General features: G+C 34.5%; 1 protein-coding gene across 3 annotated transcripts in view; it reads left to right on the top strand.

The window, feature by feature from the left end:
• The window catches only part of LOC128993582 (activated Cdc42 kinase-like), a 60172-nt gene extending 36475 nt beyond the window's left edge, over nucleotides 1-23697 (top strand). Inside the window, exons 16-23 of one of the 3 annotated variants that reach the window (XM_054417565.1) lie at nucleotides 274-486; nucleotides 871-1131; nucleotides 4842-5023; nucleotides 7770-7858; nucleotides 9067-9204; nucleotides 15810-15930; nucleotides 17163-17370; nucleotides 20704-23697. In XM_054417565.1, the coding sequence (XP_054273540.1) occupies nucleotides 274-486; nucleotides 871-1131; nucleotides 4842-5023; nucleotides 7770-7858; nucleotides 9067-9204; nucleotides 15810-15930; nucleotides 17163-17370; nucleotides 20704-20922 (1431 nt within the window). In that variant the 3' untranslated portion in view covers nucleotides 20923-23697. Of the gene's footprint in view, nucleotides 1-273; nucleotides 487-870; nucleotides 1132-2322; nucleotides 4140-4441; nucleotides 5024-7769; nucleotides 7859-9066; nucleotides 9205-15809; nucleotides 15931-17162; nucleotides 17371-20703 lie in introns of those variants that run through there. The other 2 variants (XM_054417564.1, XM_054417563.1) reach the window with 2 other exon arrangements.
• The last annotated feature ends 3787 nt before the right edge of the window (nucleotides 23698-27484 follow it).

Here is a 27484-nt window from a genome sequence, read left to right as displayed (position 1 = left end):
TTAAGCAATCAACTGATTGAGCTTAAGTCAATGATTGATTTTTGTTATATACAGTAACTTTTCAACCAATCCAAATTGAAAGGATAACTTAATATAATCTGCTCTTTTTTACACACCAACTGAGGGTGAAAATCTATTTTTGTCAGCAGCTCACATTGTTAAAAGTCGTTCAACTCTGTTCTCTTGGCTACAACTGGTCCACGTAGATTAAATATCTACCTCACTTTCCAAAAGTCAACAGTCTTAGTTAACACTATGATCATATTTTGTTAGAATCCGTTTGACTTGGGGCCCAGTCTACTGGATGAGATGGATGCAGTGTTGAGATGTCTGGGGGGTCCTCCGCCACCCCCGCCTGCACCTCCTAACAGACCCCCTGCCTCTCCTCCCCCGCCACCATCACCACTGGACGACACTGTCAACAAGCGCAATGAGCTCAGAGAGATGCAGAACACGCTCAGCAAGAATAAGAAGAAACAAGCAACGGTGAGCAAGTTAATTTTACCACCAAATCAATACAGACAATGTTTCTGTGACGATCGACACTTGTTAAGCATGTAGAGGTACAGTGAGTGTTTCTAGTAATAAGCTGTTGAAAATAGTTGAGTTGAAAACTAGTCTAATCTGTTAAACGAATACAGGATATTTTTAAGGTTATTAAATATTTTATAGTATAGCCTGGTTCTCAAAATTGTAGCTGTTTAAAATAATGTTTGTGAATTTAAAATAGTTAAAGTTGAACAGTAGAATCCCTCATAGCCGGCCACTTTGACGCCAATGACCCTACTGAATCAGAGTAAATTCTATGTAGGCCTACATCAACAGTATATCAGACAAGATAGTAACGATTGATATATTTGTTTGATGCAGGTGAAGCCTATTTCAGCGGCAGATGAGAAGACGTTAGATTCAGCTATTGCAATGGCCAATGAGCTGGCAGCTAGGTCCATGAATGATCTTGGCGGGGGGGATAGACCTCCCTCTGTTCCTGCCAGTCCTGCCAGCCCTACCAAGCGCAAGTTCTCCTTCCGCTTCCCCTCGACCGCCGGCGCTCATGCTGCTTCCAAGCAACATGCTCGCACTGAGGGAAAGACATTCACCGATGAAGCTGCCTCCATCCCAGATATACAGGTATGCTTGCGTTAACTGTAAAATTTCCTTTAAGGCATTACAGTATATTATTTTAAAGAGTTACAAAAGATAAGTCTCTGTTTGATGATGTATAGGGTGGTGTAATTCTTTAGTATAAAGTTTTCCCAGAGAGATATTTTGGTTATTGGTGTCTTTGTAGGGTAATTAGAGAAAATTATAAATTTTCTCTGAAAAGTTTATATAAATAAATCATAACATAAAAATTATCTGCCATGACACTTTTTGATCTACAACCGATTCTGTCCTGAACAAAGCCTTAACAAGAAGGGGCTCGTTGTGAATTTTGCATTTAGTGCTACTCGGTGTCGGTTTAACCGTTCAGCGTATTCTAATTTATGTAAGCATTTGCCCTACAAAAATATTAACCAATGATTTACCTACCTGAGGATAACATTAAAATGAAATGAAATGAAAATCCTTCTTTATTGAAGCGAACTTTACACGTTGAGGTGAAGAAGTAATAATAATAAATAATGGTTCTTGTACCTTCTTGTTCATTACAAAATTCAATCAATTAATTGCTGTATTTTAATAATAATTTGTAACATATTCTTAATCTTAGCTTTTATATTTGATTTGTTGCAAAATTCAAAACAAGTTGTAGAATAAATGAATATTACTCACTAACTAAACGGTTCATAGTCAGAATATTACTGGCAGTTGGCCAAAAACTGGAAAAAACACAGATGTAAACTTAAGCTTCAGGGACATTTTCCTGTTGATATAACATGCTGATGGAAATTAATGCAAATTCCAGATTATCTCCTCATTTTGTCTAATTTTATAAGTAATTAAATCTTGTAAATTCCAAAGTAGATTCAATGTTTACAAAACATACCTGCTAAACAAAGGTGATTCATCATAGCCTTAGATTAAAAACAACTTGTTCTAATTTATTTTCAAATTCGTAGCATTACATATAGTTGCCAACTAAACTGCCGAAAAACTTGCATGTACTAACGTTTTTACATTTTAGGGAATTTACTAACATAAATCTGACTTTTCCCCTCCCTCTCTCTCCCTATTTCTGTCCCAATTCACCTTATTTTTAATATCATTTTTACTTATCTGCATGATTTTTATCGGATGAATTTTTGTCTCGATTTTGATGTTTTTTCTGTTGGTAATTCATTGGAATGACACCATTGTAATGGTTGTGTACTGGCGCAGTCGCTATGCAGTAGTTTGCGATCGTTGTCTTCATGCACTAGTCTGGAGTCACTGAGAGGAGGCGCGCCGTTCCGTCTGCCACTGTGGGACCAAGCGAGTGCCGAGTTTTGTTTTGCGAGGTCACGGGACCTCCTCACACGATGTCCGCCTCGTTTGGACTCTTCTGTCGAAGTCCTAGAGAGTTCAGAAGCTGATACGGTTTCTGCCTCTTTAGACATGAGGCTAAAAATCAGCGAGCCGTTACAGAGGTGTGTGAGTGCGGATAAAACCGACCCAGAGTATTGGAAAATGAAAAGACTGATGTTGGAAAGAAAATACAAGAAGCATGATATCATGAGTAGTTCATTCATTTCCAATGAAGGGACGATAACCAAATCACAATCAACTGATTCGGCATCGACGCTCGATGCTTGTCCTTCTATATCCGATCTTAACGAAAGTTCTACTCTGAAAGACGGCGGTTATGAACCGTCAGCCTCGTTGAAAGGTTTGTCGCTGTCCTCTCTAAACGAATGTAGTGAAATGAGTAACTACACTGTAACTGATCTCAACAAGAATAGCTACGAGAATGTTTACTCTTCAGCAAAGAGCTATGACAATATTAAGACAAACAAGTTGAATGGCTTGGACCGTTTTGAAAGCGACTTTAAAACAAACGGCTTTGCTGAATTAGAAAGACTTGAAGCAGAGTTTAGAAATGAAGATAAAGAAGCAGAGCGTAAACAGTTAAACGGTGTCGAGTGTACAACCGAGTTAAAACCTTTATCCAGATTTCTCGATAAATATCCGGAGTTGGACGATTCTCCTAACCAGAGTTTCAAACCTTTGGACAAATCTTTGTTGAATTGCACTCCCCCTCGCGCAGGACCCAACTACCCGAGCATCAGAGATGTAACACGGTCTCCAGAGCGCCTGTCAAAATATACTGAGAAGTATCCTAGAGAAAATGAATCCATGATTTCCAGTAGACTGAGTTTTAAACAATTGGAAAGACATTTGGACTCACTAGATTTGAATAAAAGGAGTGCAGAAAACATTGACCAGTCATCTCCAATTGGTAGAAAAGAAGAATTGAGGAGAACTGATGTGTATTCCAACAGGTCAAAACCGTTTGTTCCCCAAACACCCGTGTTTAGGAGGAAGCTTTCTCAGACTAAGATCGGCGAGTCGTCAAGGGGGAGCACTAAATCTTCCCCTAATTCCCCGAGTATCACTACCCCTAAGGTCTACTTCCGCCCAAGGACCAACTCCCTAACTGAAGGAAAAGTGCGACCTCCGGCCATGAGACGGCAGTCTTACAACTATTCAGCCCAGTACGACTCTAGCTCCTCGGACTCTGAGTTTGACCGTCCGTCCTCTATCTGCCAAGGTCAGAAGCCTCCCAGGTCCCATCCTCCTCGTCGACACTGGCCTTCCTCATCCTCATCCTCCTCCTCTGATGATTATCCTGAATTCGCTGATGACTTCCATAGCCTGTCTACTTCACACCAAGTTCGAACAAAATTTTAGCAATCAATACTAACTAACATCTTCCACAACCGTGTTAAAATCTGCATTTTGCTTTGTATCTCGATTGCATTCATTATTTATTTCATAGAAATAAGAAAAAGTAACTAAATACTCGCTTTGGATTTTAAATATTTGATTGGACATCAAGGGAATCTTAATACTGAATGTGTTAGTGCCTTTAACAATATTAGACTGAAAAAGTGTCTTTTAACAACCATTCAAGACTATTTTTATATTTCAGTGTAACAATTGAATGACACTTTAAACAATAATTTTATCATTTGAATATTTTTTTAAAGGATGTTTGAAACTATTTTGAAAATGTAACCCATCTAAAAATTATTATAGAGATTTAAACAAATGTAACTTTTATACTTAATGGCCATTAAGTGCTTATGTTAAATTCCTGACTTCAAAGATCAACAAGTCACTGTTTATAGTCTAAAAACGTTACTATTGAATTGGTATTCAAGAACAAATTTCACTATAGATAATATACCTTAGAGTTGTAAGTATATGCCGCAAGTGTAGTTAGTCGTAGGTATAATCAATATTTCACTGCTTGATGAGGCAACTGACAAGTTCTTGTTTTTCTGTCCCTTCCGCTCAGTCCCCATAACCAGTCTCCGACAAACCCGCTGTTAATTGCTTTTTATTGCTTGTTTCACCTGGGTTTATGTTCAACTTTCCTGAATACTACTAATTTGTCACACAAGTCAGTTCACAATGGGTGTATAACATTTTTTAACACATCTTGTACTGCTTGTAAATACAGTTATTGCATGAAATTTTCTAGCTACAAAGACCAACAACATAGTCTTTCTAGTCATAGTCTTGCTAGCGTAGTCAGTAGGTTTGATACAGTTTTATAAATGTGTGATTTTTATCTGTAGAGTTTTATACACGACACATTGGCATGATTGGCATGTTTTCTCGGTTTTGTTGAGTTGCTAGTGTTTGGTCGTAGTGATGTTCTGTTGAGTTGCCCCCTCCCCACCCCTCTCCTGCAGGAGTGTGTAACGCCCGAGGCTCAGGCTGCGTACAATGTGCTGGTAGAACAGCCTGCGCAGGACACCAACCCTCTGCGTATGCTGCGCTCCGTTCCCTTCGTCAGGCCGAGGGTCAGAGGTAACAAGAACTTCTCCACACTTCCCAACTCCGTGTCGAGACAAGCCTCTGATCTCAGCTCCAGGTTAGTTTTATAGAAACATGTCTCAATATTATATGTATTTTTTCTACAATTTTTTTTGTTCAGCATTGTTAGTAAAATAAGCCAATGACATATGGAATCAGGGTCATAAACAGCATACTACTGTAACTATTACATTTTATGCGTTACCTAATGTAATGGTTATATTTATGGTGGTCTTTATTGCTTGGCAGCGAACACAAATAAAGGTACTCAGAATTCTATCATACTAAATTATTTTTATTTTATAGTATAGTAGAGTACCCGCCCTTCGTTCGGAGTTGGCGTATTATTATAAAATGCCTATTGTAGTTAATACTCGTGCCCTGTGTTTGCAATAGGGGAGGGCATGGTTTGAGAAGACTTGGGTCTTTTAATTTACAGAATGCTAATTTATAACACATCCGACATAGCCATAATGTTCTACCACTGCACCTAAACAATAGAAAAAAGTAAATTATCAAACATTAGCACAATATCATAAACTATTTACTAAATTAAAAACATAAACATAACTGTAAACGATCCTACTTTAACAGTTCTCATTGTGTATCACAGTTTTTTTTTTTTTTTTTTTTTTTTTTTTTTGCTGCTTAATATTGCTTTAAATTAGCTGTTGTCATATATGCAAAAACAATAATAGTGCTGCACCCTGTTGGTAAACCTTGTAACCTTTTAATATTATTAAATATCATAAAACCAACTTGTCTAGTTGAAACAGTTGGCAAAATGCTTTAATTCCTTTTAAATTTTAATACTCATCAGAATAAATGGACAATTTGAACCCCCGTGGGGCATAGCCCTATAGGATTTTCACAATTTTAAAATATGCCTATACTTTTCTCAAGTCTATCAGTTCCACTTTGCAAAATGTCAGCTCAATCGGTCCAGTAGTTTTCCCGTGATTGAGTTTCAGAGTTACACACAAACATCCATACTTTCACATTTATAATATTAGAAGGATTATATTATATATTTTCAACCCAAACATTAAAACACCTTCTGAATAACATATAGAAATACCCCCACCGCAGCAAACCTGCAGACTAAGCAAATTTCAACTTGTCTGATTACATTTTTACTGAAATATTTCCATAAATAAGACATATTTATTCCCTATTTAAATAACATTAGATTTAACAAGTGCTTAGGTTTGCTGCTACAGGGATGGTGAAAAGGGGTTATTTGACCATACGTCAATGGTATAGGATGCCAAATTGTATCAATATATATCCATAAACAAGTAAACTACAACAATTTTCATTTCCTCCATAAGAATAACATGGGAATTTTAAATTACACTATTTTTGAATTTTCTCCGTGACTGTTAGGCATACAACAGCGCTTCAATATACTAAATTATTTCTTTTTTTAAGCTCTACAAAACGGTTTACAAAGAAATTAAAAAAATTTTTTTTAGGGTCGAAAATGGGAAAACCTTATTTTTACCCCATAAACCCCCGTTCCCATGGTCCAATTATGCTGGATCGCGAACTCGTTCGTATAAACGTAGGTTTACATGTTTGTACCAAATTTCATCAAAGTCGGATCATTTTTGCTCGAGTTATCGCGCTTACGGACACACACATATATATATATGAATTTGATTTGAACGGATGGTGTTTTTTTTTAGGGTCGAAAATGGGAAAACCTTATTTTTACCCCATAAACCCCCGTTCCCATGGTCCAATTATGCTGGATCGCGAACTCGTTCGTATAAACGTAGGTTTACATGTTTGTACCAAATTTCTTTAAAGTCGGATAATTTTTGCTCGAGTTATCGCGCTAACGGACACACACATATATATATATGAATTTGAATGAACGGATGGTGTTTTTGGCCTCTAGGGACCTCAAATATAAAAGTTAAATCGGTCCTGGGTCCAGGTCTTACCATGAGTACTACGGTAATAGCTTATTCCCCATATGGGAAATTCGCTAAAAGACGATCAGTATACCCAATCTACAGACTGGAATAATGTAGTACGTTGAAACCTTATTATGTGCATACAGCACATAATAAGCAGTTTGTTTGCATAATCATCAAGTTTGCAATATCTGACAGTTTTAAAGCAATCCAAATGCCTTGCAAATAAACTTGTGCCTTGCATGCACAACTTAAGCCAATCTGATAATTTTTACCTATAGCCTACAATTAATTGAATGCTTTCCTGATTTCTAAAAGATATTAGAAGTTTATTAAACAGTTTTATTTTCAAATATTTATAACTTTTGTTTGCCTGGCTTGAGGAATATATATGTCTTTTGATTGTCTGGTGATATACCTGTGGATTGAGTTGCAAGGAACAAATTTCTTTAGATTCTCTTTAACGAAACTAAATAGTAAAAAATGAAAATATTAGAGTGTCATGATTCTATTTTCAGCAAAAAATGTTTTGTTGCAAAAAAATGTGTTTGTTGCAACTAACCCTATCTGGAATTACAACAAATTCTGAGAGCCTTCTTTTGTTATGTAAAGACCCGGCGAGCACCTGAACTATTACCCCACAGTATATTGCCATACAGCAAGTTTGAGTGAAATAAACTGTGGTAAACAATTAAAAGTGTTGGTTTTATGAGAGATTTGCTAAAATTCACTTAATTAGTTTATCATGTCATAATACTTTTCATATCATGCTATTGTTACTAACAAAAATAGTATGAAAGCTGTATTAATGAAAAATATAACAGGCCAATGAAACTGCTGAACAACAAGCTTAACTTATGAGTTATGAATGGCTACTTGCAGATGCAGCACTCTGCCACATCAGACACCTGCAGATTGCAACAAACCAGACACAGATACTGACGATGATTGCGGTTCTTCCAAAAAAGAAGGTACAGTGCAGTTTTATGTTAGACAAGTTGTGTCGGCTATATGAAGCTTCCAACTAATGTATTACTCCTTAACCTTGAAAGCTTTATTTATGTTTTATTCTGGTTTTTTCTGCCTTGATAAACTCCAAATGTATGTGTGTGCGTGTGTGTAAGAATGCATAGCCTACATAGCTACAGAAATAGACTACACCTGGTGTATGATATTGGTAAAATTTAGTATGTGAGTAGGTACTAATTCCCTTTAATCCATAGTATCTCTTTGCGTTTTTAAAATTTTTGTAAATTCTGATTTTTAAAGATGATTTTCCCTTAAACCCCATAAAATAGCAAAAAAATAACAGATTTTCACATAAATTGCATGAATGATTTTTAATGAAAATGTAGTTTATTGTGGTCCTTTTAGTTCTAGACAAAATGGTACAACTAGGGGTCTCAATCCCGGGATTTCGGTTTATAGTCCTAAAAATAAACAGTATATGTGTTTCAAGTGTTATTGGACGTATTTTATTTATTTCTCGTAATTAAAACTCCTCAGACTCATAAAAATAATAAATATAAAGATAGGTTTTGCAATTCCGTTAATCTTGGGATTAAAAGAAATCAATCCTGGGATTTCTAGTTATAAAAAAATCTACCGGGATCCCGAATTGAGATCTCTAGGTACAACCTCCCGTTGCTGTAAAAATTACTGTTCAAAATCTATTGCAACTTTGGTGATTTACCCTATAAAACATCATAATTACTCCCACTGCTTGACCATGATAAAGGTTGTTAACTAGCTAATGGGAGAAAGGGTGTATCATATTACTGATATAGTTTATTTAGGTCATGTAATATATTAAATGTAGTCACTGTGTGGGGATAAAACTTTAAGTAGGTTAGGTTAGATTGTGTGTACACGTAGATTGTAGATAAATAGTCAAAAAAGTCACATTGTAGATAAATAGTATAAAAAGTCACTTGAAAACGAGAGAGTTTCATTTCCTTCCGAAACGTAGTTTAGTCATAACACTTTTTGTAGGAAAAGTCAATAAACTGAAATTAAAATACTTATCATTCGTAATTATAAACTTAAACTTTAAAAAGACAATATATATTAACCAACTACATAACCTGTATTTCCAGCTCCCTAATTTCTATTTATGTTATCGCTTTAATTTTATGGTGTTTAAGTATTTGTCATATATCATTGTATGTTGGTTTTACAGGTAACCCCGTGCCCCTCCCCCCTAGGGATAGAAACCGTCCGATCGCTACCAACAAACCTAGACATCAGCGGAAACATCCCCTCATCATCCCCTCCACTACGACCCTGGCGAGGCTGCATCACCCCTCTAACTCTTCAGGTCAGTAAACTGTGTAACTTCGATCTTCATCAAGTTCTTGGTTTAAGTTGGTTGATGCAAACACTGATTATTGTATGTATTTCAGGAAACATTTATATTGTTATCGTTTGAGCAGAATGCCTTATAGTTTTCATGTTTAAAAAAGCCATGTGGCTGATTTAAAAAATGATAAGAGTTAGTTGTTAGTAGAGGTGTGCGGATAGTGAAATTTCATTTCGGATCGGATAGTTGAGGCTCGGTTCGGATCGGATAATGGGAGGTTCGGATTCGGATAGTTTGGCGCGGTTAATAATAAGCTGCATATGCATTTTTAACCTATAAAACACTGTAAATCTGTGTAAATAACAATAAAAAAATGACAATTAAATGACAATTTTGAAACATAGAATTTCAAATTAGCCACGTCGGATATTTTCGGATTCGGATAGTTCGGCGCGTTTAATAATAAGCTGCATATGCATTTTTAACATATAAAACACTGTAAAGCTGTGTAAATAAACATAAATGGTGATTTTGAATCATAAAATTTCAAATTAGCCACGTCCACAGTTTTTCTCTCTTGAAAATCACAATTCACAACATCTATTTTCAAAAGTTGGTTGCTTGAATTAAGTACACTAGAAGCCGAAATCTTCACACAACACTTTAGCTCAGCCGGACTGATGTCAAAACGGTTGGGCTTGTTTACTTGAGGTTATGTTTATGTTGTTTCCTGGTTCTCACAACACAAGGAGTTCTATCTCAAGTTTATTTTCACCTTGTATTTCCTTACGTTTTTGGAACGGGTTATTGGCCTTAAGTGGCATTCTGCGGGTTTGCCAAGTTTAGAAAATAAGTCATCACTAATGCACCAAGCTGGGCTCTAGATTTGATGTTGTGGCAAGTTAATTAGGGCAATTAGGCGATAATTACACTAGCCTACATAATTTCACTACCCCAAGTAAAATACCAAGATAATTTTTAAAAAATTATTATTAAATTTTAAAAAAAATTAAATTATTTTAATTTTCTTAAATACCACGGGAATATCAATTTATAATTAATCAATGTGCTTCTCTTCTGAAACAGCAATACCGGATGCATAATAAAGGTCAATAACCTAAAATATCATGATTGTGCAATATTTTATTTTGATGTTGAAATTCAAATCATGACAAAAGTTTGTATATTTCCCCTAGTCCCTATCATTTAATATACACAATCAATGCTAAATAATCTTGGTTAGTTCTAATTTTATTTTTGACTAGCTGTGTGCCCGTTCTACGCACGGGGATCTTATAGTAGTCAGTTGAAACCTTCTTATATTAAGATTAAGAACAGCAGTTAGTTTGCACATTTGCAGATATGCTGGCAAAACTATTATATATAAACCTTCGCAAATACAGTATCTGACAGTTCAAGCCAAAATAAAAGCTTCGCAATTAAATGTCACCCGGATCGTTATGGTCCATATGTCCAATGATTAAACTAAAAAATGTTTTATAGATCCATGAAGCGTAGCCCTAAAGTAGGCCTATAATTGAAAGTTACTTTCCACATCGGTTAACTTAAACGTATTTAAAGTACTACCTCAACCTCACAATTTAACACTTTATTCCGGTTGACATTTTCAGTATCAAAGGTGCTCTTGTCCATTCCGTGAAACACGAAAAAAAAATAGAAGTAATAAGGAAATAGAGAAATAAGGACATTAATGCGTTACCAACAGACATACACACAACAATCCAAAAAAGGCCACGAACTATTGATACATAAACAATATAAAGGCGTAAACAATTCATGATGGTTTGCCCAACAAATGTTTTACTCAAATAGGTTATCATTTTCTTAGCATACCGGGTAAGCTAAGATTTGGAATCCAGACAGAAAAAGCAAAACTTATACAGAGTTAAGACATCACTTAAATTGAATACGGACGGCTCTAATAAATAAGGTGCAACACCAACGATAACTAATTTGTAAACTACAGTGATGTGTTGGTACCTACGTAAAAATGATTCTAGCAGCTAAGGAAAAGAACCAGTACCTACGTAAGAACCTACCTAAGAACTATAGTACATCCGACCAATTAAATACATTAATATCTAGTCCCGAGGTTATTGATCTCTTGCTTTTGGATTTTCTCGTAAAAAGTTATAGCGTAAACTTATCGGTGTCAGTTTGAAAAAAAAACAACCTTACCCAAACAACTTTTTGTTATTTAATAGATTACGCATTCTCTAAACAATGATTAGTATATCTATTAACATTAGAAGGAAATGTGACGAAAATCACACAATGTTGGGGTTTTGGTCATTTGTAATTGTATTTCTTAAGTAGGTAGGCCATGTATTCTATGGAAAAGTACCGGTATCAAGGATCGTCGTCAAAAAGGTTGTTATGAATAAATATGCAGGCTTACGTACCCAAGATATGAGCTATGGGCCTATTGGCTGTATGGTCCAGCGATTGCATCACACGGTGAGTAGAAACAGAAAGTGACACATTGGAAAAGCGAGTTTAGCACTTCCTCTGTTAAACCTCTGTTACAATCACCCACTGCAGTTGTGATTTTTTACTTTACACTTTACACAACCGCCATTGAAGCGCCGTCAATGAATGGAAAAATTTTTTGTAAGCTATTGGCGACGATCATTTCAGTGTCCCAGCCCTATACAACACTGATTCAAGGTCTTCTTTCTGGTTGTCAAAACTCAAGAAACATTTTATACACAAAGAATTTCTGGTTCCGATTTGGACGATGTCTAGTTATTTAATTTCATTTACGGTTACACTATTAGACTATATTATTGCACTTGCGATTAATTAAATCCGTTATGTAAGAAAAACGTTTTTAATCTCACTTGGTTGGGATTTGCTTTCAAAACGTGATTCGAAATGGTTGCGGTATTTGTAAACAACATTTGTAAACATATCATTGACAGCTAGAAAAAATAATCTTGATCCGAACAGCTGTTCGTTATTTCATAGACGATTATGTGATAAAAATTGAACGAAAATTTGACAAAAATCGCACAAAACTGCATTTTTGAACGTCCGTAATTTTATTTACAAAGTAGTGAGGCTATATTTAAATCACTAAAGACACTCTCGCCAATCCAGTGAATACATTAAAATGACTTGGATCTTGATAGGTACTCTGGTTTTCACGGAGAAGATTGCGTAAAATGCCATCTTGAGTGTTACAGACAAAGGGAAAGACAGACAGACAGACAGACAGATAGACAGACAGAAATATAGATAAGACTCGTTTCTGCTTCTTTAATGTATAAAACGTAAAAATAACCTAAAAGTATATAATTCTGAGCAAAGTACAGACAAAACTCTAATTTTATTTATATAGATTATTCAAAGTTTCTACACAATAAGACAATCCAAAGTCAAACCGGGCAATGAATACCCGAAAAACAACGTATCTTGTCCTGTGATTGGAATACCACTCGCCAGTCCTTTAGATTTAGAGAAGTAGTGCAAGTCTATATATAGCTTCAAGGTCGTACCCACCCCTTCCCCCCTCAAGGCCTACTCGACTCACTGTTGCTACCCGTTACCCGGGCTCCTTTCGAGGTCATTGCCCTCCCCTCCCACCCTTCTTCTATTGTGTTGCCTTTCTGTTGTTTCTATTCTGACTTTTTTCGGGAAACATTAAATCTATTGTTTACGTAACAGCACAGAAGTAGGCTAGATTTTTATACTTTAAAACAGTACTGTAAAAAAAAAACTATTACGCATATAGCGCCCCTAGTATCAGGAGACAAGCACGAGTTGACCATGGTAGTTCTTTTCTGCTTTATGTCTGTTCGTTCCAGACGAATATAATCGTAAAGCAAAACAGCCGTTAACGACGTTGATAACGAATATAAACTAGACATCGGTATTGCATCATATGGCTTCTTTGTCCTTTGCTGTTACGTTGTCGTTGGAAATGTATTGCTGTAATTTTCATTTTTATTTGTAATGATGGTTATGAAGATTTAGTTTTCTGTCCAAAACGTCAAAATATGTTGTCTATCCGAAAAAGTCTGATATATAACGGATAGTGTCGGATATCAAATTCAGGCTCGGTTTCGGATACGGATATCCGAACCGAACCGAATCCGACCCGATTTTTCGGATATCCGCACACCTCTAGTTGTTAGTTTACTTGAGGAAATTTAAGTCTAGAGGCTTATAACTTATTTATTTATTTTATTTATTTATTAAACATCATCACATTACATCAATTCTCTTGACAGGTGATTTGTCACAAAGTTTAATACTAATACTATACTACATTTTAAAATAAAATAGCTTACAAAAGAAATAAAGCATGTAATAAGCTACAAACCTATGGGAGAAGCAATGTCTTTCAAATATACTCATTTTCCAGATATTCCTCTAACGAGTAAAATGCCCTCTCCAAAAGGAAATTTTTTAAAGATAGTTTAAATTTAGAGAATGAGGCAATGTTTTTAATCCCAGCGGGTAATTTATTGTAAATTTTTGGTCCCATATACTGAGGGGATAAATGAAAGATTTTAAGCCTATGTTGAACTAGTTTTATAATATTTTTGAATCTTGTGTTATGTGGATGAGATTGTTGACAGTCCATGAATGTGTCGAAATCACTTTTAACCATTAATGCCAATTTGTAAATATAAGAGCTAAAAAAAGTTAAAATTTTAAAATTAATAAATAAATCTTTACAATGTGTTCTACGGGAGACTCTGGCCATTAATCTTACAGCTCTTTTTTGGAGAATAAATATTTTTTTGGCCTGGCTTGATGAGCCCCATACAGTAATTCCATAATTCATAATCGATGAAAAATATGCGTGATATACTACTATTTGTGTTTCTAGATTAGTAGTATCCCGAATTATTGTGAGAACAAATGTTGCTGAGCGTAGTCTTTTTGATAGGTTTTTAATGTGTTTTTGCCAATTTAGTTGTGAATCGATTTCTATTCCCAAATAATTTATTGACTGTTGTGAATGAATTGTAGTTAAGTTTGTATTTACAATTATTTCTTGGTTAATATTGGATGCAGAAAACTGAATTAGTTGAGTTTTTGCCACATTCATGGACAGGCCATTTACTGCAAACCAATCCCCAAGGAGTTGAAATTCCTTAGTTATTGAGGCTTGAATGAACTCATTGTTTTGTCCTGTGCATATTAAAGCGGTATCATCTGCGTATTGAAAGGTGGACATCTTAGTAGCATTGCATAGATCATTAACATAAATAATAAATAAACAAGGGCCGAGAATGGAGCCCTGAGGAACTCCATTGGGGTTAATGTTCCACTCTGATTTATAATTTCTCTGCATTTTTTGTAAAATAAGTCTTTGTTTTCGGGTCTTTAAATATGATATGAACCATTTTAATTCAGTATTTTTTATTCCATGCATACTTAATTTTTCTATGAGTATCTCATGATTCACACAGTCAAAAGCCTTGGATAGGTCACATAGCACACCCACAGTCTTCTGCGATCCATCCAAGGCTTCCGCAATGTAGTTAATCATTTTTGTTATGGATTTTTCAGTACCGAATTCTGGGCGGAAACCAAACTGTGAAGGATTTATTAAATTATTGCTTTCTAAATATTCTGTTAGTTGAATCTTTACAATTTTACTAACAGTCACATACCATAACACTGCTATTTCTAGTAAAGGAATGAAGGATTCCGATTGGTTATTTTACGTGACTTAGTTTTCAATGTATTTTCCAGCCAAGACTAGACTGTTTTATTTGGTGTGTATGCAGAACTCAACTAACTAAATAAAGGGTTAAATTCCAGAAAAAAAAATATTGAAAACCTCACTGGCAGAGTGTGCTTCTTTTTTTAATTTCCCATAAATTGACCTTTTTATACAATAGTTTTAAAATTGGCGTGGAGTATGTAAGGGTAATTGGCCTAAAATTTTATTTTCTTTGGAATAGGTATTGAACTATAAATCACAATGGTTCCGACAAATAATGTGGAGCTTACAGGGCTAGAAAGTGGTCATTTTGTCTTATGTTAATACAAACCTGGAGAATTAACCACTGGCCCGACAATAGTAAAAATGTGTAGTTAACTTGCCACTTTGAAAAAAAAGTTAAAATACTAAGACATAATTTTAGTTTATTCAAAATAGTCTATGTCATGTTCTGAGGGTGTTAACGATTTACTTATTGCAATTTTTTCCAAGATAATAACTTGTTTCTCACGATTTGCCCCTTTAATTTTCAAAAATTGTATTCCAAGGCAGAATAGGCCACCTGCTCTAAGCCCCACTAATCACCAAGTTAAATGGGACAGTAGTGGAATTTGTGATGATGGGTACTAACTGAGATCCTTTGCGCCCAAACAGCCTTAATTAAAGTCAGTGGTGAGCCGGTACAGTACGAGAATAAACTGAACTAATCAACACAAACGCAAGACATCGCTGCCTTGGGTTCTCAGTCTGTGCCAACCAATAGATAGTTTCAAAATATTTAGTCACGTATAGTGACCTTTTTCCGTTTGTTTTTAAATTGTATAGAGATGTATGGTATTTATAACTTATTTGTTTCTTTACAAATTTGTCAAATGAATATGCCTATTGTATGTTACTAACATATCTGTTTTATTTTCTACAGAGCCTACCTACCTTGGCTTGGAGGATGAGCCGACAGCCAGTGAAGGGAGAGAAGGCGAGGGCGAGAGTGAGGAAGAGGAGGGGGAAACTCACCTCAGACGCAACATTCCTCCACAAGAACCGTGAGTTGCAGAATAAACATGTTAAACATATGGGTCAAACTCTTTCATACTCTATTAATGAATCAAAGTTACATATCCATTGTTCGAGAACAAAGATGTTTGCTGTGGTAAATAAGGTGTGTTTTTCGTGAATGAATCAAGGCTTTATTTAGCACAATGAAATGAAATTCATCAGTCAGAGTTAAGTTTAGAAAATAAAAATAATGATTATTATCGCTATCAATTGAGATTGGGTTGGGCTGCCACCTAGGTGCGTATTTTTACCCAAATATGACTGAAGGTAGAGTGAAGAATGAAGTGAGATGATCTGTGTAGCTTTGTTAGTTGTTACTGACTAAGATCAGCTGTTTCATTAGTCAGTATCGTTTATTTAAATCCCCATGATCAGGAACAGCTGAGTTCAGTACCGGAACCATCAAAAAGCTACTGAGTTTTCTCAGGATTGATCTGGCAACCTTTTGATTGTTATTCAAGCAATATGACCACTCAGCTACCCAACACTGCTTTGATTACAAGCAATCAACATAAGCAATTCGCCAGCTGGGAATATTTTCCATCACATTGTTGTTTTTGAGAACAACGCATATAGATTTTTAAATTGAATTTAATAGAATTTAATCTTAAAGATTGTTGAAGAGTTGAAAATTTTAATATTAAACCTTTAACTATCAGGCAATTTTGTAATCATGTATCCTGTACGATAAGAGTGATTGTGATCATCAAGGATATTGGTAATGTTACAGGATTCTCATCCCATAATATCTTGAAAGATTTCAAATCCTGCTAGGAAAATGCAAATGAAACTTTTTGTGTAGATATATCCCAGAACACTCCAGGTTTCTAGTGATGTTCAGAGTAATTTGCTTATGTATGATTGTATCTTATTATTTTGTTGGTTGTTAACAATATAATACTTAACACTACTGAAGCTATACATCTGAAGATAGTGGTGACACTATAGTGTTGTTGCTTATGATGACTTTTTATTTAGCTTAGTGGCAAAACAGTGCCTCCTAATAGTTTTACTCTCTCTCTTGCTTTGTCATTAAAACCTTTAAAGGTGGATCTTCCTGTAAGAAAGAGTATTCTCTGGTTTGTGTTCTACCCTCTCTTTTGAGACCTTACACCTATGGATAGTGTGTATTCTCACCCACTATCCCACTATTCCCAGTGGGTATTAAACCCATACAGGTTTCTTTGTACGTTTGACTACTTGACGTGATTCTCTCCAGGAGTGGGTTTGAGGAGCGGATAGCCTGTGAGCTGGACGCCCTGGACCACATGGAGGCAGAGGGAGAGGGAGTGTTGCGTGAACACGTCAGCTGTGAGGATCTGCTGGAGTTTGCTTGCGACGGTCCCAACACACGGAGGACACGGGGCAAGACCAGTGGAGTGAACAGCGATGAGGTCCGCATCATGGGCAAGGTGCTCGGCAACAAGGTATAGATATAACACTTTAAATACCGAAGTAGAAATCTGTATGGACAACATTTTGCTAGTTAATGAGCCACAGAGTATACGCTACTGTCAAATTTTGTTTGTTTTTCAATACTTTGCTAATTTACAAGACATAAAATTGTTGATAGTTTACAATAAGATCTCCCTTGATTTTTGTTTGGTTATATAGTTGGTTTATTCAATAAAAATTAGTAATTGGCATCAGCAATTGTTGACAGCTCAATTCAACAAAGTCCATTTAAAAAAATCTAAAACTGTTAACAAGCTATGAAGACTTATTTATTTATTTCCCACGGTTAAACCAATTTTACAAATTTGTGTAGATCAAGATGGTAGCCTAAGATATTAATACTAAATAGATTACAAACAATTGATATACAGATCAGCAATAACAGTTACACAAAGGTTTCATGGTTCAAGAATAACAATTTACAATTCTAAAATGCAAAGCAATAAAACCATAACAATATAATATTCAATGCAGTAGCAACAAATATAAATAGAATATTAGAAATAACATAACAATAACATAACTGTATCAGCACTTGTATAACTTTGGTTGAGAATCACTTATTATTTACAAGTATTTACAAGTAATTTACAAGTTTAATAAGCAAAGCACTACAACAAAACATTGATTATTCAATACAATATAAACAGATAATAAAGAGTAATTGGGTACTCAAAGATAACATCTATATATCTATTTATACTTATTTAATACGCAAGCAGGTTTTTTGTGACAATTACTCCTCCGAAACTACTGAACCGATTTACATGTCCTTGGTGTCATTGGAAAGAGCGTAACGTGAAGTTGTGCAGGAAACATTCTTTTTGGGGAAATAATTAGAGGGTGAGGCCCTGGGGCCCTTTAAAGTTTCGTATTTCTCCATAAGATTAACATGCGAAACAAATATTGTTATGAAACTCCAGCTGTTGTCAGAAATTAAAAGTGAGAAGAAGAACGTATGTTAATTGTAAACACAGTCAATAAGTTTGCTAATTTAACAGTTAGTTTGCTACAAACATTTACTTACTTGGTTGAAATGAAATAGTTATTATTTGAATTTGTGTTGGCGTAAATATTAGAATGGAAAAAGCGAGAGAGCCTGGATAATTTTATATACTAAAAAGAAAACTGAATTAACACTGTGCTGAATTTCTTAGTATTCATTGAAAGAGCCGATTTGCAAACTATGGAAACAAAAAAAGTCATAGAACACCACCAAAGAGAAGAAATAGAAATAATGTGTTTCTTTTATATTTATAATCGTTATTATGGACAACCTAATGCGGCTATGAGTAAGGCTATTTGTAGAAAAGACTAAAAAAATCAGCTTTGGAAAAATGATAGATATTTACAAGAAATGTTGATTATATCGATCTGTCATGTACATCTTGAGTATTTTATAATTTTTGAGTCAAATCTTTTAAAGTCATCAAAAATTATTACTGTTATTCGTTTTAAAATAACGCCTGTTATACTTAGCAATTGCTCGATTTCGTGCAACAGGGACACTAGTACTTATTTAATACGCAAACAGGTTTTTTGTGACAATTACTACTCCAAAACTACTGAACCGATTGACATGCTTTTGGTGTCATTGGAAAGAGCGTAACGTGAAGTTGTGCAGGAAACTTTCTTTTTAGGGAAATGATTAGAGAGTGAGGCCCTGGGGCCCTTTAAAGTTTTGTTTTTCTCCATAAGATTAACATGGGAAACAAAAACTGTTATGAAGCTCCAGCTGTTGTCAGAAATTAAAAGTGAGAAGAAGATCATATGTTAATTGTAAACAGTCAATCAGAAATTAAAAGTGAGAAGAAGATCATATGTTAATTGTAAACAGTCAATAAGTTTGCTAATTTAACAGTTTGCTACAAACATTTACTGACTCGGTTGAAATGAAATATTTACTATTTGAATTCGGGTTGGCGTAAATATTACCATATAAAAAGCGAGAGAACCTGGATAAATTGATATAATTTGTTATGTACATATTGAGTATTTCAATAATCTTTGAGTTGAATATATCATCAGAAATAATGAATGTTATTCGTTTTAAAATAACGCCCGTAATACTTAGCAATTGCTCGAATTCGAGCAACAGGGACAATAGTAATTATTTACAGCATTATATTACATGATTAAAATACAGGTAGCAGAACAGATGACAACAATAATAGAGTAGGAGAAGTGTGTTTGGAGGAAAAGTGAGGAGACCATGCCCTCACAGACACTGGTGTAGCCCTTTAACGCAGCTACCAAAAGATAACAAACACTACATTATATTGAAAAAAACTATGAAAAGTGAGAACACAAACACTCATATGTGGCCCTTTAACGCAGCCACCAAACACCCAGCACTACACAGAAGCTCAATTCCACCACCAACGGACCTAGCCACTTCGTACTTGAAGTGGGATGTCTTTTACTCTGTAAAGTCAAAGCTTGTAGCTAAGAACAATAAATCAAGACAGGCTAACCTGATTGGAGAAGAGTCCACTCTGGTGGATAAAGAAATACAAAACATTAGAGCCTTATTATGAGCGGCCACTGAAGTGTCTTGCGACCGCGACTTCTCAGTCACTTGGGGTGGCCACAGGGGTGGCGAGGTCGCGCATTTGACCTAATTTTATACAGACTTGTATGCAGTTTCTCAGTGTGAATGATGAAGTAGCCAAGTAAGAAAGATGAACTATTTCTTATACTTTTACTCAAGCGTCGTAAACGTAGGTGAAACAAAAGTATTGGATTGGAGTCCATCTGTTACTAAAGCAAATACCTTCAGAAGCTTTTTTCACACTTTATGATGATCTCAAAGAGGATGACAAGAAGTTTTTTTTATTTGCGCTGTGGCCCGCAACTGTGGCTGCCCGTAATAAGCAGCATATGAGAACATGGCCCGCTGGTGGTACGACAGTCGCCGCGACTGGCCTCCCCAGCCGCACACCCTCGCCACGGTCACGTCACTTAATAAGCTCCATAGCATGGCCTGCTAAAAGTGGCCTTAGGGCAGTCGCAGTGGTGAGCCACTCGAGTGGCCGTGCATAATAAGGCTCTTACTCTGAACACAATAATATTCATGACTGTCACTACAGCATTTCCTACAGAGGAAGGTTTGAGTTGGAAGATATTGTTTCCTGTTGGAAACACTCTTAGCTGAAAAACAAGGCTTACTTTATGGGCAACTCTCATTACCCACTCAAGAAGTTCAGTCAGTAAAAGACTTCCATATTGTGACAACTTCCTTTGACTTGGCCTATCACTTGTGTTTACTTTAAAAGCTCAATTATTTGGTTTGTTTATGTTACAAGGTATCGGAGGACGCTCGTCTGGTCGCACTCAACGCTACTGACTGGGATGTTCACCGTGCCATCAAACTGTGCCGACTGGACGCACTTTTGCCAACCGAGTTGTGTTGTGACAGTGGCGCCAAACTGACAGCACTTTGTGACTCCGGCTGGGAGGTGGCACGAGCCGCTGGTCTGCTGTTGGCAACACTGCAGCCGCAAGATGACGTAGCTCAAGTGTAGTGTAGTCAATATATATTTATCTTGTAGTTTTGAACGTCAAATTTTGATTCCATATCTTCATTTCAGCCCTAAAAATAAAGCTTGATAATGGGTTAGGTAAGCCATTTGTGGTATGGACTGAAATTTGAATTCTATCTAATAAGCTAAATCCATAAAACTTTGGGTTTTTGCAATTTTGCGAATTTCTTATATTTTTTTTTAACAGTATTACCTTAAAGGGAATATAATTTTAACTATTAAAGTATTTAAAAATTTTCTAGATACATATTTTTTACATTAAAATGTAGCATAGTATTACATGGGAGCTGATTATTTGTAAACGTAATACTCTAACACATTGATAGAACCACAACGTAAACTGTTCACTTGGTAAATACGTAATTTTATACTTACCTCATTTAGTTAAATAATTATATTTTTTAACTCAAGTCGCCATTAAAAATAAGTCATTGGATATTGAAGTGAAAGAATTGTATAAAAAATGCTTGTCATATTTAAATTCTATTTTAAAAGTTTAATTACCTTCCTATAGTGTTTATATCACTTCTGATAACTTATTCTAAGAATGGTTCAAATGAAGCTGGACCATTTTAGTTGTGACGTTATGGCAATGAAAGATCTGGTGTTGTGGAACTGAGGTCACATAAGCTCTCTAACCAAAATCATACTACATACTTTATTAGCTTTACTTAGTTAACCATTATAGATTTTTATCATTTGTTTATAATATATATCATCTTATTACTAGGATCTGGGCTGAAAGTACTTAATTTTATACTAACTAGCCTCTTAGAAAATGTTTATTAACCAATCTCTTATTGCATTTCCTATGTTTAGAGTGTATAAAGTTAACTAAATGGTTTTTGTAGATAGTACTAAATGCATGAGAATTATTTTTATTGACTGTTTGTACATTACATTATATTATTTGATAAAATTTTTTGTTAAGTATAAAATCTAAAAAAATAATCTAGTAAATTTTGGTAATAGTTTTTTTATTTGCTCTTTTATCATTGTAATGGCATAGTTCTATAAGTTGTTAAATGACAAAGGTTTCAAAATTTTTTAAATTGGAAGACTGTAACTGAAATGTTAGTTTAAAATTACTGTGTCAGGTGAATATTTTTGATGTTTTTCAAATTTAGGGAATTTTTCCTGCTTGTTGGTGGCGTATTTGCGATAAATTGTTGAATTTAAACGTTGTTAATAAGAATTTTGCTACTTCACTTTTTCTCTGATATCGCAACTTTGTGCCTGTTTAGATATTGTGTGCATTTAACATTGCTGTCTACTTATGTGTAAACATGATGTATTTTATATTGTATTTTACAGGTGTTTGCAGTTTTTTAAGATTGAATTTTTGAATAAAGGTTGGTTAAAGAATTGAACAATGTTATAAAGAAAAACATGTGGTCATAAAATGTTTATAGTATGAATTTATAAAACCTATTGTTATGAACTTAAAGAGTGTCAGGCAATATTCACTTACTGCCTCTATTAACCAGAGGGCTCAATAGTTTGAATATAGTTTTAAGTTTTATAAATAATTAATATTAAATCCCTTGAAGGTACTTAGTATTGAGGAATGAAAGTATAAATTATGATATTATTTAGAAATCAATATTGTTGTTGAGTAAATGTCTTTTTCTTACTTGAGTTTCTTGATTTGGTGCTGCTATTTTTAAATGGTTTTCACCTTATTACCAAACAGCAATCCTTCACCAGATTATCAGGACGGATCTTGTCAAATACTTCCTAACTTCACATTTACTCACACAAAAATATATACAATATTTACAACAAATTTCAAATTCTGATCCGGTCAAAGATTTGGGTCATCAATGAATTCTTTAAGAGAGTAAAAACTCTTCTTCAAAGGCTAGGTCAATACACAATCTCTCTTGAGCGTGTTTGGTGAAAAATCACATACTTACTAGGAATCTATTGAACAATTTATATGTTAACTACAGATAACTGCGCTACTTTGCTCAAGAAAAACCATGGGATATTTAGTTTTCTGCAGCCTCTTGTATTATTGGTGGTAATGATTCCCGTAAGATCCATGAATGAAACATACGATTTTTGGTGGAGAATGCAGCTGAAAACAAATTTATTTCCATCCCTATTTCACATTTTCTGTCATGTTTCTTTCGTCTTTCCAATTAACTTTATAAAATCATTCTTTTGACTTTTTACTGACTGATTGACTAATAAAAACCTTTGTGTTGAATTATAAGAACGAAAATTCAAGACCCCTGTCAAATACCACATTGTCATTTAAAAATGCTTTCTTGTGCAATGCTTCCAACATTCTTATTACTGTTATAATACTATCATTCCTCAAAATGTTGTTTTTATTTTAATAATACTATACATGGCGTTCTAGGACTTTTTTATAGCGTTATGTATTTTCTTGCTGTAATGCCAAATTAACTTTTAATAGATTGTAACTTTAGTTTTTAGTGAAATGAATTAAAAGCATTTATTTAATGTGTAGGTACCTTAACAATGCAAATTAAATGTTTAGTTAATCAAACTCATTTAGTCAATAGTTAGGTCACAACATTTCTGTTTAACACATTATTTTGTAAAATAATTGAAATTTATAAATCCAATATTGCTTATTTATTGTGTTGATTAGCAAGACTCTTATATAAACCTGGCTTTAAATTATTATACTAAATATATTTTTATATTATTTATTGAAAATATATTTTATTACTTTTTAATGTGATGTAAGATGTGTTCCTATTTGTATTTTGTGTTCAGTGAATGTGGTCTAATAAATATGTAAATATTTGTGAATGTTTTTTATTAAAACCTTTCTGAGGTTATAGGCCTATTAATATATATATATATTTGTTTTTTATGATTATAGAATGAATTAATCTTGACAGTGAAGTTTACAGTTCAGTTAAATAACAACTGAAAGGTCCAGCGGCCAAAATCGTCTTTGAGGCTGAGTATATTTTAGCATTTAAAAGGATGAATTGCACGTCCCGACGTCCAAAATATAATTTTAGAGCTGTATCATGAGTCATGACGTCCAATATATAAAATACTGTCGCACGACGTCCAAATCTCACCATGTCCAAAAGTACAGTAACTGCAATAAACATAAGTCTTTCTACAAGCTCTGGACGTCAGTAGATTAGTCGTCATGAAACAGCACAACTTTACACTCTTAACCTAAGCTTACCGTCCAGCGGCTTTGGACGTGGTACTACTTAATAGTTTTTAAGAGCATAAAGTGCACTGTCCAGGGTTGCCACCTGCCATGAAAACCTTCAAAAGCTTGATTTATGCTTTAATTCTTGTTACAGTAGAACTTCGAAAGTTTGACACTTATTTGTGGAAGTGATGTTGAACTATCCGAAATGTCAAACTATGTAAATGGACAAATGTAAATGTAAATGTGGATAGTAAATGGAGTTTAATATACAGGAAAGTAAAAACACAAGTCTTATTTAGAAATCAAGCAAATTTATTAATACTAAAAAGCTTAAAAATTTCACTGTTCATTTAGTTAAGTCTCAAGTCAACAATAAATGACAAATGAATGTTCATGTCAGCTTACATCACAATAGTAACCATTAAATATCACTTGACAAAATAGCTCAGCCCGTGTTGAACTACAAGGAGTGTTGTACTATCGAAGGTTTACTGTACCATGAAAAAAGGCATGGATTTGTGCCTGAATTCTCCATTGATCATAAATTTTCCAAATTTTGAATAGTTTTGACCAATAACATTAAATTTGCCAAAGATTTTTTTAAATGAAAATGTGATAAAATACTGCGGTAGCAATAAAATCTGTGATTAGAACATCCTCGATTGTTTCCAGCGATTATTTTTAACTCCTGTGACTTTTTTTGTGATAGGGCCAAACCTGAGATCATATTACAATTGTGGCAATTCGTTATGATTTCACGCGATCGCGGCAGCATGTGATGGTTTCTCGTTATCACGCACGGTATTCTGTTATTGGGATAGTTTCCTATACTACAATCTTCAACTACTAAAAACAAAAAATTGGCTATTTCAGGCGGATTTTTTGGTGATTTTGAATGGATTTCTCAGGGATTATTCAAAACATTTTAATTTCACGGTTCTTCACAAAATTCACAGGTATTTTTCTGGTCATAAAAATTCACGTATGATTCCAGGTTTGCTGGACACCCTGTTGAATTACTGTAGCAAAATATATTAGTGCCGTTTAAAACCACAAATCTTAACATGATATGTCAAATTTAACACTCCGTATTGAACAACACATTCATTTTTATTTTATTTCCATTCAAACGGCAATACCATTACAAAATTGATTTAGGTGTAATTATTACAATATTAAATATTATATAAATAAAGCAGCTATACAATTCTAAAAATAGTTGTTTTAACAGGAATAAAATTTAGTATATAAATAAACATTTTACGAGAGAAACAAAAAAAGAAACAATACTTTAAAGTTTACATGCACATATTGATTAATAAATATTTTGTAAATGTTTATAAACCTACCTAAAAAAATATACTAATTCATGCGGGATAAAACAGGATTTTTTATTAAAGCGGGAAAGGAATTTTCTTGACCTAGTAAGCGGTATTGGGTTTATTGTTTTGGTCGTGTGGATACACTTCAACTACCGCTACCACACTGTCCACTAGACTTAATTATAGAAAAACCCGGTTGAAGGTACGGGCTGTGGTACGGGTCCTATAATAAAACCAGTCCGGTGGGTTTCGGCTCCTTCTAGACTGAAAAATCATTATTTATAGGTACGGTATATACAGGGTGTTTTTTTTAAAACTTGCATCTTTATTTATGTAAAAACCGCAATAGATAGAAATATTCAGTTTGCGGGAATCATCTATTGACGTAGGGGGCACATTTTTTTTAAATTCAATGTTACATTCACATTCCCGTTCGCCTCCAGGTTGAAGTTCGTTCGCTACGCTCACTCACCTTTTGGTTGCAAATTAGCTGTTGTCATAAATGTAAAAGAAATAATAGTGCTGCACCCTGTTGGTAATCCTTGTAACTTTAATGCTATTGAACATCATAGAACAGAACCAACTTGTTTAATTGAAACAGCTGTTAAGATTCAATAATTCCATTTCTCATAAGGTTAACATGGGAAACCCCAGAGCCACTGGGGCGGAGCCCGAAAGGATTTTTGAAATAAGAATATGCCTATATGTTAATCAGGAATGTGAGCTATCATCATGCCAAATTTCAGCCCAATCCGACCAGTATTTTTCGCGTTCACTTGTCACAAACATACATCCATACATCCATACATCCATCCATACATCCATACATCCAAACTTTCTCATTTATAATATTAGTAGGATTTATATATGTGTCCGTTAGCGCGATAACTCTAGCAAAAATGATCCGATTTTGATGAAATTTGGTATAAACGTGTAAACCTACGTTTATTCGAACGAGTTCGCGAACCAGCATGATCGGACTATGGGAACGGGGGTTTATGGGGGGTTTTATGGGGTAAAAATGGGGTTTTCCCATTTTTGACCCTAAAAATAAAAAATTTTGCAATTTCTTTTTAGACCGTTTTATAGAGCTTAAAAAAAGAAATAATTTAGTATATTGAAGCGCTGTTGTATGCCTAACGGTCACGGAGAAAATTAAAAAATAGTGTAATTTAAAATTCCCTTGTTATTCTTATGGAGAAAATGAAAATTGTTGTAGTTTACTTGTTTATGGATATATATTGATAAAATTTGGCAAATTTATTTATTTCATCCTATACTATTGACGTATAGTCAAAAAACACTTTTTACCTTCCCCGTAGCAGCAAACCTAAGCACTCGTTAAATCTAATGTTATTTAAATAGGGAATAAAAATATGTCTTATTTATGGAAATATTTGAGCAAAAATGTAATAAGACGAGTTGAAATTCGCTTAGTCTGCAGGTTTGCTGCGGCGGGGGTATTTAAGATTATGTTTGTTATAATAACTTTGCTATTTGCAGCAACTATACGAATAAATAAATTCCCAATATTCATGAGACTTAAGTTTTTTATTGAGACCTTTTATTCTTTTCTATAATAATCATCTAAGTTATTGGCTTACAATTCCTTTGCAAAATTAGGGTGTGCTAAACCAATTCAATAGGCGTTCATCAACAAATAATGCATACATTGAGTAAGATAAAAGTAGTTCAAAGAAGCAAGTAGGCCTAGAAAAACCTCATGGTGGTGTGGACAGGATTCTTCATTTTATTACTCTTGCCAATTAGGGGTTTTTTTTTTTCTAACGGGGGCGGCACACTTTTTTTATTATTAATTACTGTGAGCACACTTTTAGCACAGTTTTTTGGTATGGTTTATAGATCTGTAGCTGAAATGGGCGGGCTGGGTCATTTTTTATTACCCTTACCATTTAGGGCTTGTTTGTTTAGTAACGGGGGTGGCACACTTTTTTTTATTAGTGAATCCTGTGAGCACACTTTCAGCACAGTTTTTTGGTATGGTTTATAGATCTGTAGCTGAAATGGGCGGGCTGGGTCATTTTAATACCCCTACCATTTAGGGGTT

The sequence above is a fragment of the Macrosteles quadrilineatus genome, unplaced genomic scaffold, assembly GCF_028750875.1.
Source record: "Macrosteles quadrilineatus isolate MER2022 unplaced genomic scaffold, UCM_ALF_1.0 Scaffold_4__1_contigs__length_99947679, whole genome shotgun sequence".
Lineage (NCBI taxonomy): Eukaryota > Metazoa > Arthropoda > Insecta > Hemiptera > Cicadellidae > Macrosteles > Macrosteles quadrilineatus.
The sequence above is the reverse complement of the archived record's forward strand: the minus strand, read 5'-3'. Positions and strand labels throughout refer to the sequence as shown.